The 16,951-nt window shown below is 37.8% G+C and overlaps 1 protein-coding gene across 1 annotated transcript in view; it reads left to right on the top strand.

The window, feature by feature from the left end:
* Nucleotides 1-262: 262 nt before the first annotated feature.
* The window catches only part of LOC131435515 (epidermal growth factor-like protein 7), a 40,692-nt gene continuing 24,003 nt past the window's right edge, over nt 263-16,951 (top strand). Inside the window, exon 1 of the mRNA XM_058603501.1 lies at nt 263-1,267. Within this exon, the coding sequence (XP_058459484.1) occupies nt 738-1,267 (530 nt within the window). The 5' untranslated portion in view covers nt 263-737. The remainder of the gene's footprint in view (nt 1,268-16,951) is intronic.

Below are 16,951 nucleotides of genomic sequence, written 5' to 3'. Positions count from 1 at the left end.
ATTTGATGCTGCTGTGCATCACGAGGATCCTAAGCAATCCCATCGTGTGCGTAGGTACAATATCACTGTAGAGCATCGCATGCCTGCATGAGAGCCAGTGCGAGGTGGAGAGTCCGTTCGAGGTTGCTGGTTGAGAGAATTCCGCAAAAGGAACAACAAAACAGCATAAAGCCGATACACGTTCCACGGCAGAAAGGCGTCCACGGTTCAGACAAGAAAAATAAATGTTGAAAATTGCACACTGTACATTATTAAATTCTCAGATTACGTCTCTGCTCGGGTTTAGTAAGGTAGAGACTCTCGGTCTGACCGGATAAGCGTGTGTGCCAGTCGCGATCTGAAGGGTCTGCTTAGGGATCAACACGCGCTATAAACACGATCGTACCAATCGGACTGTGATGCTGTGTTCTTCTGCTGGCAAGGGCTCGATTTAGATGTTGAAATAAAGCAAAGAGTTGGTTGAAATCGGCGTCTTCCGTGTTTTAACTTGAGTGCGAGCAAATTACATGGTTTCAAAATCAGTAGCAGCTACAAAATTGCCAAACCCAGTGCACTTATTGTGAATTCTTGCGGGTCAGTGAGTCAATCTGAAGGGAGATTTTTTGTTGTTGTGTTCTGATTGAGTGCTGATTGCGAAGTGTTTAGAGATAATTATAAGTTGTTTGATTTTCATTCGTTGTCTATCGCCGGTGATCTTGGAAGTCTGGGCCAGGGGCAGCTTTCATTGCAATTGCAAAATGGGCAAATTGCGGAATAAATCGTTACTAGCAGTGATGGCGGTGGTGGTGATTAGTACGATTGGTTGTCAAGCGTATCAGCATTCCGGTAGTGATTATAGTGAAACCCTGACTCAGCAGCCGGAAAAGCGGTTAGTGCATCGTCATCACAGTCATCACCAGCGTCAACATCAGCAGCACCGATTGAACTCGATATCCTTAGGTCACAGAAATTCCTCTCGCTATTCGCTAATTGGACCCTCAAGTACCGGAAACGATTACCCAGCAGCTCAACTGATACATAATTATCACCTACATCAGTCAGCTGGCAACATTGGCCATCAACAGAATGGTTGGCATCACCACAGGACATCGGCATCGGATCATTCCAATCATCCACCAAGTAATAGTAATCAAGGTTTTCGGTGGAAACCTGCGGCTGTAGCTACCACAACAAGCCGTCCGATCAATTCCGCTGGCAACACGGCTGGTGTGCGACACGTGAAGCGCATGCTAAAGCATAACAACCATCACCACAGGAATATGACCGGGTAAGGATGTTTCTCACAACCCTTCAGTATGGTTTTGTTGTTTTCGATAGCATCGTTGTTAAACAGTGCACAGAAGCTGCACACACCTAAGAAGAAGAAGACCTGTTTCACGTGTTTTTTTTTGCGGAACACCAACCAGCATTTCGGACGTTTTGTTTTGACATTGAGTTTCTGGCTCGCCAGGCAAGTTTTTCCTTCCTCCGCCCATCCGCAGAAGATTAGCGGCGGAATGTAGCTGAGCTAAGCGTACCCAGGAACATTGTGTACATTATCCGACGAACTGTCGGTGTCCCGCCGACATATTAATGTTGTTTGATTGGACAAGAATGTTTATTTGCTTGAGGCTGAACAGACTACATTCCGAACCTGCATCTGCATCTCGTTGCAGTTTCGCTGGTATTAAGATTACCAGTGGTGTTTGGCTAAAATTTGCTGCTAGGTTCCAATCTATTGCTTTACTGTTTGGTAGGTCATTGGTTACCTGACAGACTGAGTCATTTGATGTTTTTGGTACTCCAGTAAAAATGAACATTAGTTGAATCTAAAACTTAATTGAAATCCATTGATCTTCAAATGAAAAAGACTGCATTCAAAAAATAAACTCAACTCTGTTTCTAAATATATTGAAAAAAGAAGAGTTGTGAAGTTCAATTTCTCGTTCCAAATATGTGCATGAAATTAGCTGTAAATTATCGAAATATTTCTATCTGTGTAGATAACCAATTTGTTCGTGTTAACTCACAGAATGTGTGAAAATTATTTAAGCCAAAATCGAGTTACAATGAGAAAAAAAATTTAGCTGCCGAAAAAGTTTTTTTTTAACTATTTACTCTCGATCATGTTTCGGAGGTCATTACATTTTTTGAGCTTTTCTTGACAATATTTATTTTTCCCAGTCCTGTGTTTAATTCTTGCGAATCCTATGCGTTTATTGCATTGTGTGAAGCTTCTAGAAAGTTTGTTGGTTATGTTCGTGAGGATTGGAATTCGGGTAGAAAATTAAGGTGGTGTGGCGTCTATCCCTTACAATTGGTATAAACGCCACAAGCAATTCAGGGTGAGATTCATAAATTCATTTTTTTTAGAAAAGCCATGAAGTAAAAATTACTTCATTAACAATCTCACGATCATGACGTTTGTCTTATGTTTGCTTAGTGATTATAGTTGCCTATGAGTTGAAACACAACAATAAACGATAACCTTTTCGTACAAATATATCGAATAATAATTTTAAAATAACATCAAAAATGTAAAAAGTTTTTTTTTCTCTAACAAATTTTATTTTATGACCCAAAATAACTTTTCGGTATGTGGTTGTATCCTTCAACTTTTAATAACAATAAGTTAGGTTCTAATTCAGCAAATAGTTTTGAAGAAAAGTCGATTTTTAAAAAGGCAGGTGGGTAATACCACAGACATAACTGGAGGACGTGAGTACGTAAAGGGTGATTTTTTAAGTGGTATAAGATTTGATTTTCAAGTAAAAAAACAACAAATTTGAGAAAATTTGTGAAATCTTTATTGGAATCGATAGAACGATTAATATAATTTAATGTTTGAAGACGATTTTATGCAGCACCGGCACCGCTTTAGATGGCCCATGTGCAAGGTCCAATTTTCGCACACTTTCTCCCCCTCTGGGAAATTTTTTTAACCCTCCCCCCCCCTGGGAAATTTTTCAACAGTAAGTTTAATGAACAATGGAGTACTTTTTATATAAAAGTGCAAATAATTTGACTTTTCTTTCAGATTTTCGCACGTTCTCCGCCCCCTCTCTGCTTTGAATGCACACCCCCTCTAGAATCCCCCCCTCCTCTTGAATGATTCCTGCGCACGAGCCTGCCAATTGTGTTTATACGATTGTAAAAAGAACCGATTTGCGGAGTTTATCCGTGGGGTGGGGTGATGATAAGCTCGAATACATATTAATCCACAAGCCGAAATGCATTTGCACAGATTTAGTGCTGTAGGTCCTGACTCCGAGGAACACAAATTGACAAAATGCTCTAGTTGATATTGTTTTTGAGCGGTAAATGGTCCCTGTTCCAATCACGAGATACAAATTCGAGTTGTCTGCATAAATATATTTGATTTGAAATCGTTTCCTAAAATCTTATGAAACACAATTAGAACATAATTTAAAGAGACAGGGTCTCAAATTATTGCCTTGTGGTAGCTGTGATTAGATGAGAAGAATAATGTGAATAGCAAAAATTCCTAATTACTATCTTGCGGAACCCCTGATTAGCTCGAAAAATGTGATGATACAACTTTCTTCATTTTCACTCACAAAAATTTTCCTGAAAGATACGGATTTAATCAGGACACAACTCGTGCAGTCGAGTCGCAATAGTTTGAACAGAAGTATTCTGTGATGGATTATATCAAACGCTGCTCTAAGGTCAACGTAGACGGCATCCATCTGAGTCTTAGCCTTCGTGCAAGCGATAAACTTGGACGAAATAGTTCTTAAATTTGTTGTAATTTTCAACGGATATTTCTTGCAGAACCACAAGTTGGTAGAATAAGTCTCAATATAGCACCACAAAAAAAAACTCAATAAGATACGAACTTTCGATAATTTGTCATGTTCCACCGATTGTCATTCTAGAATAAGAGTTACATGAACGATCTGAAATTTTGCTAACCTAAATGATCGACTGAAAATAATACTCAATAAACGAACTAAAAGCAGCAATACAACTAAGCTGTGATATTGGAAAATATTCATATTGGACCATAATTCAGCATCTGCAAGAGTGCAAAATGCTTTGCTTGCGACAAATCTGATGACATTTAATCTAAGCATGAGACTAAAGGAAATACAACTACTAAAATCTCTTAAGAAATGTGTTAATTCATTAATTAATTAATTAATGAAATAATTGAAATTACTACTGTTCTATTGCTAAAGGATACTAAAAATATCACAAGGTACATTTCATACGTCCAAGGACGTGTAGTTTCCAACAACTTGCGGCTTCGTTGTGAAAAATACAGGTTTCATGAGACCTGTTCAAATCATTGTTCATCATGAACTAAAACGTTTTCTTACCTTTCCAAAACTTTAGGAATTTCAGAACGAAAATTCTCGACTCTTGAGCTCAAGAACAAATCGAACTATTCCTCGATTATCTCGACCGGAGCAAAAAGTTTTCCTGTAAGAGTTCAGATATTGGTAGTCGGATAGCGCCAAGTCTAGATGATAAAGTGAGTGGGACAGAATTACCCTTCAATGATAATTCGAACATGTTTAGATTGGAACCGCACCATCAGCGTCATCAAAAATCTTTCTTCATGCCATCAGAATTAGCATTTCTCGATCAAATTTTCAATCAAATAAAATGTATCAGAACTTGAGTTTTCGGAAAAAACTCATAACGTTGGTTTACTTTTTTATCATTTCTTTTTGCGCGTTAGACGAAAAAGATGGTAACGACCGCGTTTTCTCACAAAGAGCTGCTAGCTATTGCAGCGGAATATCATCATCGCTAAGAATTGATCGGCGAAATTCCAAATTGGATCTATGGTTCAACGGATATGCTATTATGGCACTACAGTAAACCGCCAAGTGAGGGAAAACTACAGGGGGCATAAGAAAATTAGTTTTAATTATTCGGTTCTTTTAAGGACCAGTAAATCGATCTCAGAGATCTGATTACGATATTTTATTCCGTTGAAATAATAGAATCAGTAGTGAAATAAATATTCAAAATAATGACAAACGCATTTTTGCTCTTGTTAGGCCCACAAATATTAATGAAAAAGAACGGTGATGCTGATATTTGAGCAGAACCTTTCTACGCAACCATAATTAAATCGGAAAAATCATCAATCAATATTGAACAAAATAATTGATCGGTTCTCTTAGGGTCCAGTGAATCGATCACAAAGAACTTAAAATAAAATAAATACGTCGATAATAATTGCTGGAGATACAAATTTGCACTCTTCAAAGCAAGATAATACTAAATTTATTGATTCCTTGAGCAACTACAGGTAGATACAATACTTCGTACATTGATTTTAAATTTTATAGATCTATTATATCTTTGATCTAACTAACAGATTAAGGCTACACTTATTCTCACTGCCAATGACAGATAGTCATATAGTGTAATAAAAGTGATTTGACTAGGCCACATGAAATGCTTCATGCATGCATACTTGAAAGCAGTAGTATTGATATACTGTCAAAATTCGTGTACAATTTTTTTCGTGGTCTACAATTTAAAAAAGTTCAGAAAATACTTTTGAAGAGTTCTGTTGCACAATACTACTACATTGATACGCAACATTAGATTTTTGGAATATTCTACAATATTTTAGATAAACTCAAATTGAATAACTTTGCCGAATATATAAACTCTCTATCTCTCATAGTTGAGAAGATATAGATGGTACTATTTTATGCAAACAAAAACAAAATTTACATGACTTTTTGTGTTTTTACAGTAAGGTTTGGAACGTGGTTTGTCACTTGAAAATAATCTTTATACTCTGCTGAGTAACTATCGTGAAGACATCAGACAACTCGAATCAACCGTTATAGCACATCAAAAGGATGTCACATCATATTACTTTCACTAGCAGCAGTGGTGCTAGATATATTAAGAAATGAGCCATTGTTCGGATCTTGTGCCGCTTTTCCAATAACTTTTTCTACAAACGTTGGATTGTTTCGCAGTCAAACTTAGATTCAGACTCACTAGATTCACAGGTCCCATAGTCCCATATTTTGCTATTGAATTTTATGTTTGTCCTACTTTCGGTTCCGGAATTACATGGTTCCAAAAATGGAACTCACTTCTCTGCAACAGTTGAACCGATTTACACAAATCATGATTCAAATTAAAACTCTCATTGTCTTAAAAGATACTGTGCAATTTCATCCAGAACCGACTTCCGGTTCCGAAATTACAGGTCGATAAGTGGCAAAGCTTTCTAACTGTCATACAAAATGATGCAAAACGGGTACGCATCGGTACGTCCTGGCACGGAATAAGAAAACACCACCGTCTAGCACACAGAGTGTTTTGTTTAATTTTGTATAGCGTGCAGAGTTGCCACATTTGAATCTATATCAACTTGACAAAACTGTTTAAAATTTGAAAAGGTTATGGTACTTTATACGCAAAGAAAGTTTTTGATTTTATTCAAGTTTGACAAAAAAATACTTGACAGAATTTTCTAGTGATGTTATTGAAAATATAGTAATATGAGAAAGGCATTATTACACAACTAGGTGGATTGAAAAAAGGTTTTTCATAGCAAATATCACTTCAACACATTTATGTCTTTCAATGCCTTCCCTAATATGAAACCTTCTCAGCTATCAATCACCGATCTCACCATCATTGCTTACTGCGACTCGTAACACTTCCTTGTTTACCAAAGCAACCTGACGAGTGAAAAAGCTACTTGAAGTAGCATAAAGTATAGACATTGAGAGAGACCCTGCTGTATAATTTAATCGGTGAGCTGTCAGTGACAGCGAAAATGCTATCCGATAGGAAATGGTTGTGGAAATTTGTCCAAAAATGTATGTATGAAGTGGTTTGCTCATTTCACATAACTACAGTAGCTTGGAGCAAGTTTTCATAGAGACCTCAGTATACGGAAACATTGAATCAGTTGGTATTGGCTGAAGTAAATTCATTTCTCACCTGATGCACTGATTCCGCACAGTGAAGTCTATAAGATCAATTGCCTTATACCTGAGTTTAGTCACTTTTTCCACATAAATAATTTTCCATTCTGATTTCAATGGATGAGACAACATGTCAAATACGATGGGAAACGAATCGCTTCGGTAAAAGATCAACGAAGAACGGGACCATGGACGACGAACTGTGACAGGACTGTAAAAATATCGTAACCGATCTAGTACTCATTTGTCGGCATAGCCGAAGCTAGCCAAGACACGTGTATGTCATTAGCAATATATCAAACCAACCAATTGAAAGTGCCAGGTTGAACCCATCGCAGAGCCACTAATTCGTTCCAACTGGTTCCCGAATTCGTAGCGAGCAACGTGTGAAGTGAAGCGAACGGAGTGGGCAATGACTCACCGCACCGTAGATCAAGTTGAGGTCGGCCAAACAAAACATTGTTCGATAGTGTTTTGAAGTTGTTGAGAGCTGGGTTCAAATTAGTAGAAACTAATGAGGGTGTTCAACGATGGTGTAGAATCCTCGCTCAAATTAATGGAGTGAAAAAACAACCAGTACAGAAATAGGATTATCTTTTAGCACTAGAAGACATGTTCCGGCAGTTGGCATGTTTTCGTTCGCTAAATTATGTGGTCTGGTCGCTATACGTTACAGCATAGTACTAAACTGTTTTTGCTTCAATTAGCTGCGAACTAGTTTAGTGATGTTTAAAAAAAGAGGTGAGTTGCGCAGAAAAAAACACGTCAGCACCTTCTGAGCTAATGTCGTCGATAGCTAGTTAAGCAAAACTGGTTAGCGGTTCTGTTTGTTGCATTTCGTCTTCCACTCAACAATGCAAAGCAGTTTAAATTGATCTGCTAGAGTCAGGCCCGTACCCAGGATTTCGTTCCGGGAGGGGCCAGCTGACTTCAACAGTTCCGGAGGCATCAGAAAAAGCGACCAAAAACGTCGAAATGGCACTCACATCGATTTTTCAGATATTTATTGGCCTATATTGGCCTGTATTGACATTTATTCGAGATCCAACTTCCAGGTCCGTGAAGAGTGTTGAAAATTTTAGAAGTAACGATGAAATCATCCTAACGAAAAATGTGTGTTTTACTGAGACTGAATGACTAGAGAAAGTCATTCTCACACCACTAGGTGGATTAAGAAACGACTTTTTTTCTATTTGGTTAGCTATACAGGGACGGCAATTCACGTTACAAATTGTAAGACACAAAAAATATTCAAATGCAGCTTTTTAAACGAACGGTACAAATTTCATATCTGAGTTTTACTTAACAAAATATTACTGATATGAAACATTTCAAACTTTCTATGATGTTCGATAAGTAGCATACTTGTTACCGGAATTATTTTCAAAATATGGGACTTGTTGCATATCATGGAGCGCATCGACTCAGCTTGAAGAGGTCGGAAAAAGTTTTAATGTGTGCGAACCTCTCAACGCACCTCAATTTTATCGAATATGGCCGAACCGATTTTTACAATATAAACCTTTTTTAAAAAATTCTATCGGGTCATTGATAAATATCGGAGATCAAAAGGCAGACACTTCTAGTTCCGGGAATATAAGGTTGTAAGTGACGTAACCGACAAATCGAACGTTTGTTCTATTCGATCTATTTTCTCAAAGATGGCTCAACTAATTTCATTGTTTAAGAAAACACTTTCACTTCATTGATGAAGTTTGAAGACCAAATTGAAGATACTTTCCGGCGAGATGTGTACAAGTAACCTAACCGACAAACCGACGATTTTAGCCGGCTCGCTTGAAAACTATACACTATGAAAAAGTCATGTTATTTTATATCTTGTAAGATGCACATAAATGGAGCGTCGCAGTTCACGCAAATTTACATGCAAGAACATGTAGGGTAAAGTGTTATAATATGCCCCCTTTAAGAAAACATTGTGATATTTCTAAATGTACTGATATATTTTCTTCTAAAATGTAGGTATTTGTTTGCAATACGCCTGAGGAACATAATTTTCAATGATTCCGGTAGAAGTGATGAGAATTGATTGATACAAACACACATTTTCTAAAACGACCACATTCTCAGTTTTTTCGCTTGTCGTGGGCATAATGCCGCAGCAACCGTATAATATGCCTCACAACAAATCAGTGGCATGCCACACAACAATGATGCAATATGCAATATGCAATATGGGCATATTATATGCCCCTTGAAATGTCGATATAGAAGAAAAGCAGATAAAGAAGTTATTCTTTGCATCAGAAATCAAGTGCAAAATCAATTAATTACAATTGGAAACCAACATATTAGATCCTCCCAACGCTACTTTTTGTTTGAATAACAGTTATAAATCTTCAAAACAATATTTTAACTCGAAGCACACTGTTGAATCGAAGGTTGGTCATAATGTCCGTAGGGTGACTGTTATGAGAAAATTCGAATATAAAAGAAATAGTTTTGTTTCTCTGGATTTTTATACTGTAAATAGAGACATTAGCACTGCTAAAAGTTAATTACAAAGTAGCAACCGGCCATTCGACGTTTTCTACGGTTAAAATGCTTGTTTAATCGAAACAAAACCTTGCATCGAAAAGCTGCCTAATGATATTTTCAGTTTTTTCATATTTTCCAGCAAACGACAACTGACAATCTTGCATAGCAGAAAGATCTTACGAAAAGATAGTGTTAGTGATGAAATTTTTGTTTAGAAAAATTTTGAATACTTTAAAAAGGAATGGGGCTCGGGTTCGGGTCTGGTACGAGTATTTTTTATCATATTCGATCAAGTACCGGTCGGTTTCGGGTTCAAGAAATTGCTTACCCGTCAATCTCTAGTGTTGACATCTTTTATTTCTGATATGGGCGGTCAGATCCCACATGACGATCTACACATCCGTATATAGACAGCAGTCAAACTTTTACTCTAGTTTCGCCTAAAATGCTTCCTTCTACGCATGTTTCTCTCACTTCACACATCTTATCGCCGGAAAATATGAAGCCAGCAGTTAGTTATAATTCTTTTCAACCCCAGTTTTAACCACTATGATCTTTCGCCGAGGCATTGAACTAGTATCCAGCTTGTAGTTGGCTTCACCGCTCGAGATGGTCTTCAAAGTATGGTTCTTCCAGTCTCTCTCTCAGCGCATCTTCAGCATTGCTACCTGTGCGGTGAAACTTTATTTCAATCGAATAATTTTAGAAGAAAATGAAAATTATAGCCGTTGACTGTCAGCATATCGCTTCTCATTCATTTTACTTTTGTTGCCGAAGCTCCCAGAAACCATCGTCAATTGGATAACTGTACCTAGTTACTTGATGTTTTGCTTGCTCAGTTTGTAGTGCCAAGTTGTCTACCTGGTTCATTGTCGTCCTTGTCTTCACTGTGGGTAATGAGCAAGTGCGAATGAGTTAGCATAAACAGAGGGCTCTCATTAGAGTTTTCAATTATCACCAGCAAGTTAAAATCGATAATTTCGCCTGTTTGAAATGTATTAAGATGTGTTTCGAAATATTAAAAATGAAAACTAAAAGAGGGAACAATTAATTTATGTTTTTTTTTGTAATTGATATTTCAGTTATCATGACTGGCTTACCTTTCATCCATTATCTTCAACTAATTTGAATGTTTACATAAACCTCACATGAAGGTCGCTCTCTCATTCAATTGTAAGAGATATTTTGTTACTTTAGGAGATAAACTGACGGTGGTTAAACTGAGCTTCGGTGGGAAGAGAAACGAATGAAGGATGAAGCCCATTCTGGTGCGACAGCGAAGGTTGTGTGTTAGAATGTGATGTTTACAGCAGTAATGCTACAACGTCGAAGTTCGTTCAGCAGAGCGAACTCGAACCACCCATCTAAACGTAACGATCTAATCTAGCATATTCCGAGTTTCCAATCGGAGTTTTCATCATAACTAGATCTATACCGTGTGTTTCGGACCTTTTTTTCCTTTGTTTAATAGACAGCCATATTCTGGCGACTCTACCTAGTCTCGTAGTGGAGCTACCACCTTGAAGCTACTGAGATCCAGTTTCGGTTGTCTCGCGACATCGTATCGGGAACTTAGTTGGGCATAAATCATTTCAACATTACAATTAAAATTAAATAATTATTTGCAAATCTTGCGTATGAGCAGTTGAAATGCAAATGGCAGCAGTCATCTAAAAATGATACAAACGTTTCATTATTTTATTCCTCCTGAGAAAAAATAAAGTATTCACGATTCAGTGCGAAACAGAGAACTCATCAATTTACAACTGATTCGATCGAAAAGCATAGAAGGCGGGATCAAAGCCCTCAGGCTGACCAATCGTTGGGATATCACATGTACTGAAACAAATGCACTACTGCATCAGATAACGGAGAATGATGAGTAAATATGACTTTAATATTTGCATCCACTTCCAGATGAGATAATTGGTTTGTTGATTATTCAAACATTCAACATTGTATATCACAAGTCCAACTGGTGTCATCAACATTCGGCGGCGCATGACTTTTCTATTTCGAGCATCCCCGTGTACGTACAACTTTTGGTAAGGATTACACATGTCTAGCAGAGTAACGAATAACGATCAAACGATGAAGGAACTAAGATGAATGTCTAGACTGTCGTGGATATGCTAAGAAAAAAAAAACGAGATAAATAATGTAAAATAATTCATTTGGGAACGAACCATCAGTGATTGAGACCGTGTAATTACGTGGTGGTAGATTTTACCAATTAGTTACATAAAGATTGGAGCATCACATCGGAATTAATCAGCCTCAGGCCGGTGATTCTCAACAAGAATCATCCCACAAATGTGTGAAATCGTAACCAACCGAGATACCATCTCGCAAAACAAATAACAAACTGCTTGTACTAAAAAAAGTGAAGAACACATCAACGCAAGATCGTTTATTGTTGTTTGCAGGATAAAGATTGCTCCGGGGTAGAATTAAATGTAAATAACCAAGAATAGGTGTTTAAGAGGAAACAACATGAACCCTGGAGATGCTTATTGATCGAAAGAATTGCATTTTGCAGTTAAGTGCTGTTAAGTATGGGAAAATAAAACATGCACAAATGATGTGTGGGTAGATCGATTTTTCCGAGTACGCTGGAGTATAGCATTTCTAGCAGTGAGAAATAAAGTGGGATGTTTTTGTCCCTATCATATACAACCGGTTCCAACAGCTGCATGTTCACACATTGACACGACGTTTTTAATATATTTCCAACTTTGATAGTCATACTGAAAGTATCACTTTTTTTTTTAAACATACTTCGTTCGATGGGTAATATATTTCTAAGGCATGCGGCATCAATCAATCTATCTCACACCTCCTGTCACATCAACTCACGAGAAGCGGCGAATTTGCATACATATAATGCTTACCGTATGCCTCGGGCAGTAGATTTCTGCATCATTACCTCGTGGCACACGTTCATCAGTCATGTAAAAGAGCATTTGTTGATGCAATTGCAACTGCGCTTAGGCGCTAGCGCATACCACTTAAACATTCAGCGTTGATCAGACGAATGGCGCACGCAAGGAAACCAACCACCCGGTCGAGGGGAGGATTGCAGAAAATCTACGGCCGATGCGTATGCTACTTCTCAAGATCAAGTTCTTAAAATAATCCTGACGCTCATAGACAATAGCACGTGAGTTTCTAGTACCACTTGGAGAATCCATGCAGTAAACTCAGCCCTGATAACAGCCGCTTGGTCTCAACGAATAGTGAATAACCGTTCAACCCTATTGCGGGTGGGATTGAATTTTCACGGTCCATTGGGAAAGTTATGATGTGATAACGGATCGATAGAATGGATTTTCATTATTTTTCTCTCGTTCGGCATCTGCTTGCCGAGTCAGTAAAGGCGGTCCTCTAGAGTGACGGCTTTTTTCTAATGTTATTGTGGGCTAATATGAAAAACCGTTGAATGAGTAATATATTTCATATCTCTTTGGAACACATTTTTCGAATATTTTTTAAGTCATCAAACAGAATATTTTTGGAGATACACTGATTAGAAAAAAGAGGTGACTGTTTTGATTTTCTGAAATCTTAAAAGCCGGGTGGGTAATGTCAGAGACATAATCGGATTGACGTGAATACGAATAATTTCCTCTAATGTAATGAACAGTAACATATCTGACACCACTTTCATATTCGCCATAGTTTCCAAACCGCATTGAAATCACACAATGCATTTTTCTCGAACTCAATGCAGCTAAATGTTGGTTTTATTTCCACTCGTTCGGTGCGAAGCTCGCACTGCGAACGGTTCGATTATTTTCACTTCCAAATTTCATATTTCAACAGTTGAATGATTCTTATAGCTCTCCTGTAAACGTATAGAAGTGCCAATTTGTATTTTTTTCTTTCGTTGCTCACTTTTCGATGTGTTTTGCTCCAATGCAATATAATACTTTGCGATGAACCTATTTATTAAGTCACTTCGATGCTCCACAATATTGATGTCATTTCCCTCAAAAGTACAACGCAGAAACAGCAGAATATTTCTTCTTCAATCGAAACTGAAAGCTGGGATTAGATACTGAATCTGGCACTGAAATCTGAACCTAGCACTGGAACTATACTTACTATACTTGCACTAGATTCTGGAACTGAGTTCTGGACCTTAACCAATCGAAATGAGCCAACTGCGCAGTGTCACTTACTACCTCAAAACCGTCGTTGAGAGTACGATAAAGGCAAATACGCGTCATGAGTTTTCCTCTTCGACACTCGTTGATACCATACATTTAAGAAAACTTTAATTTTGAATTTTTTGTGGTTATGTCATACAACTGAAAGTTTTATCATAAATTGGTGATCATATTTCCTATGGCATGTAGCAATACTTATTTTGATACGTTTAATGCAGCAAGAGATATTCACGATCAAAAACTGATCACTTTCCCAGAGACTCAATTTTGAAATGGCGTCCCATAGTAAAGTAAGATGTATTTTTGTCAAAAATTATAATTCATCATTTTATTTGCAACATTTGGGAATCGGCACGGAACTGAACTAAAGAAAAATTTTTTTTTTCCAAACTTTTTAAGAAAAGAATCCACTTTAGTAGGGTGCAGGGCCGCAGAAAAAGTTTTTCACTTAGTTAGGGGCACACAAACAAGTGTTGACCCCGGGCCCATTAATAAGTAAGAGCAGTTCTGGTTGGATGCCAAATAAAAAAGTGTTATCTCTATTTTCGAAAATCGGTAGTGCTCAAGTGATTAAGCATCTACAAAAAATTGGGCTAAATCAAATAGAAGTGGTAAGTTGAGCCGTTGGTAAGATTGAATATTCTCGATCTTGAAAAACCACATGAAATCATTTTTGAAATTTTTTCACCAGAGCTCGATTTTTTGATTCCGGAAATTTCATGCCTTTGCCCCCTTTGATTATTTTTCAAGGCCGAAAATGATGAAACTTTGACCGCCGGGCGGCAGGATTTGCCACTTACTTATATCCGTTTTAGCTCAAATTTAGCATTGAGACATAGTATTTGTTAAAATAATTGCAACCAGTTTATCACAATCACGTAACTCTACATTAAGGACTGAGGTCAGTGTGTTTTAGGGTGTTTTAGAGGACTATCTATTTTCACGCTTCAAATCTGATTTTCTAAGAAACGGTGACGAATTTCTAAAAAACCCAACTGACAATCGCTTAGAAAATTAGTTTTATTCTGTGAAAACTACAGAATGAATCATTCGGCTTTAGCGGTCGGGAAAGTTTTTTTTTCTGAAGGAAGAATAACATAGCTGAAAATGCCTTCTTTCAATTTGTTCATTGAATATCTCACCTTCAAAAGCATGGATCAAAAATCAATCCTGACAATGTCTAGATAATTTAACATATATGTTGTCGCGATAAAAGCGAAGTGATTGTTATATTTGTGAAGAAAAGTCGATTTCTATGGCGGCGCCATTGTTTTCTGCTCCAGTTCCCTGGTAACGTAACGAAACATGAGAGAGAAATGAAATCGGCTCAAAAAGGCTGCCAAACAAGCGGTAGCTTTATTGGATTTTATGTGACTTGTAACCGAAAATATTAAAACTTTCTTGCCCGGCCACATCGAGAGTCATTTTGCACATTTGCGAGAGAGCATGGATGGAAATGTAATGCGCAGAGCGAGCCACGTGGTTATACGCGACCTACTGACCTCAGCCCTTTGGTTGAGGCCATTGTTCTTCTGGCTAGCAAATAACATTACCTACAAATTGAAACAGTTTTGAGCTAAGTTTAGAAGAATTTTCTCTTATTTGGCATTGTTACACGAAATGACGGATAGCAATTTCACCCTATAATTCCGAAACCGGCAACCGTATCCAAAAAAATATTCTACACAAACTTCGTGACTATCAGACTTGAAGTACTTTTGGTACTTCCGGGATCGATACTGAAGTCCAGTATACCACAAATCAAAGTAGGCCTGCATAACTGAAGAATCACACCGCTAATTGAAAGTACTGCGCTTGATTTTCCAGTGTCATGTAGAGAAAAACTTTCTTGAAATTGACATTTATATACTTCTCAATTCCGGATCCGAAAGTCGTATCCGAAGAAAATTCGATAGTGTACTAGGGAGCTGTAAGACCTTCTATTGAACCCTAAACTTGTGAAAAATAGTCCGGAAAATCAAGTGCACTTTTTTCATTTTTTTTTGCTCATTTTACGCTTATTTTACTTCGGAGTTGGAAGTCGGATTTGGATGAAATTCAATCGCAGGCTTTGTTCAAGAAAATCTGTTAAGCGGTATCTGAGGAAATCAAATGCACTTTTTTAATTTTTTTTAAAATTTGACCCGAACTCCCGAACTAAAAGTGCGATCCGGATAAAAATCAGCAGCCGGTTATGGGACCAGTGATGGAACTCACTCACACACAGACATTTCGCTATCTCGACGAACTGAGTCGAATGGTATACCGTTTCACAAAATTTAGGATGGCACTTTTTTATTGGCGTACTATAGCGTAGCTTTCGAAGTGCTGTTCTGACAACTCAATGGTAGTCGTATAGAGCACTGTTCGACGAACTTCCCGTTTTCAAGTATCGTCCATCGTTTACTACCAATGTTGCTCGAATGTCAAAAATGCAACGAACGCCAATGATCATCGTTCGCTTCCCTTCGCCTTTGTTCGATAATCGCTCTGATATTCGGACTTGTCCGTATATTCGGGCGCGAACGAAGCCAACGCTGCTTCGTTGCTCGCATGAAGATCTATTCCTTGCAGTTGTTATTGGCATGACTTAACGCGAATATGGAACGAATATTCATGCAGCGATCATCGTAAAAACCTAATTCGCGATGATCGTTCGTGCTGTCTTTGGAACAAGCTAATTAAGACGTGTATTAGTATATTCGGGTTCACTACGATTATTGCTTATTTATTTTCACCGTTCTCTCTTTCGTGCAGTGAATAAATCAACGTTATTCGAGACGTGCGTAAGTAATAGAAGAATATTCGCGGCGAAGATCGATGAATGAGTTAGTTACACGAAGAATATGTGCAACATTGTTTACTACCAGTAATCAGAAGGAGCATTGTCAAGAGAATATGGCGGGTGCGGCAAAATGTTCCACTTGAGCGCTTCCAAATATTTTTTCAAAACTTTTGCGACATGAACCCGAGCGTTGTCATGCAGGAGAATAATTTTATCATGTCTTGTATTCCGGCCGTGCATCTCGTAATGCACGGCTCGAATGCATCAATCGCAAATCTTGAATTTTGGAACCATCTCAAACGACGTTTTCCAACATATACTCATCATACCTGTTCCGAAAATACGCAAATTGTATGGGTTTCAATGGAACCCCAATGAACCGGAAGTGGTTATTTTGGTTTTCTTAACCACCTCAAACATCGTTTTTCGGTACCTACGCATCAATCCGTTCACAAATACAAAATACACATATTGAAGTGGTTTTCAGGAAATATCAATAAACCGGAAGCGGTCATGTTGGATTTTGAAACGACTCCAAACATCATTTTCTTGCACTTTCCCTTCACATACATTCCGAAAAG

Source organism: Malaya genurostris, chromosome 3, assembly GCF_030247185.1.
Source record: "Malaya genurostris strain Urasoe2022 chromosome 3, Malgen_1.1, whole genome shotgun sequence".
Classification (NCBI taxonomy): Eukaryota; Metazoa; Arthropoda; class Insecta; order Diptera; family Culicidae; genus Malaya; species Malaya genurostris.
This window is presented reverse-complemented; position numbering and strand designations above follow the sequence as displayed.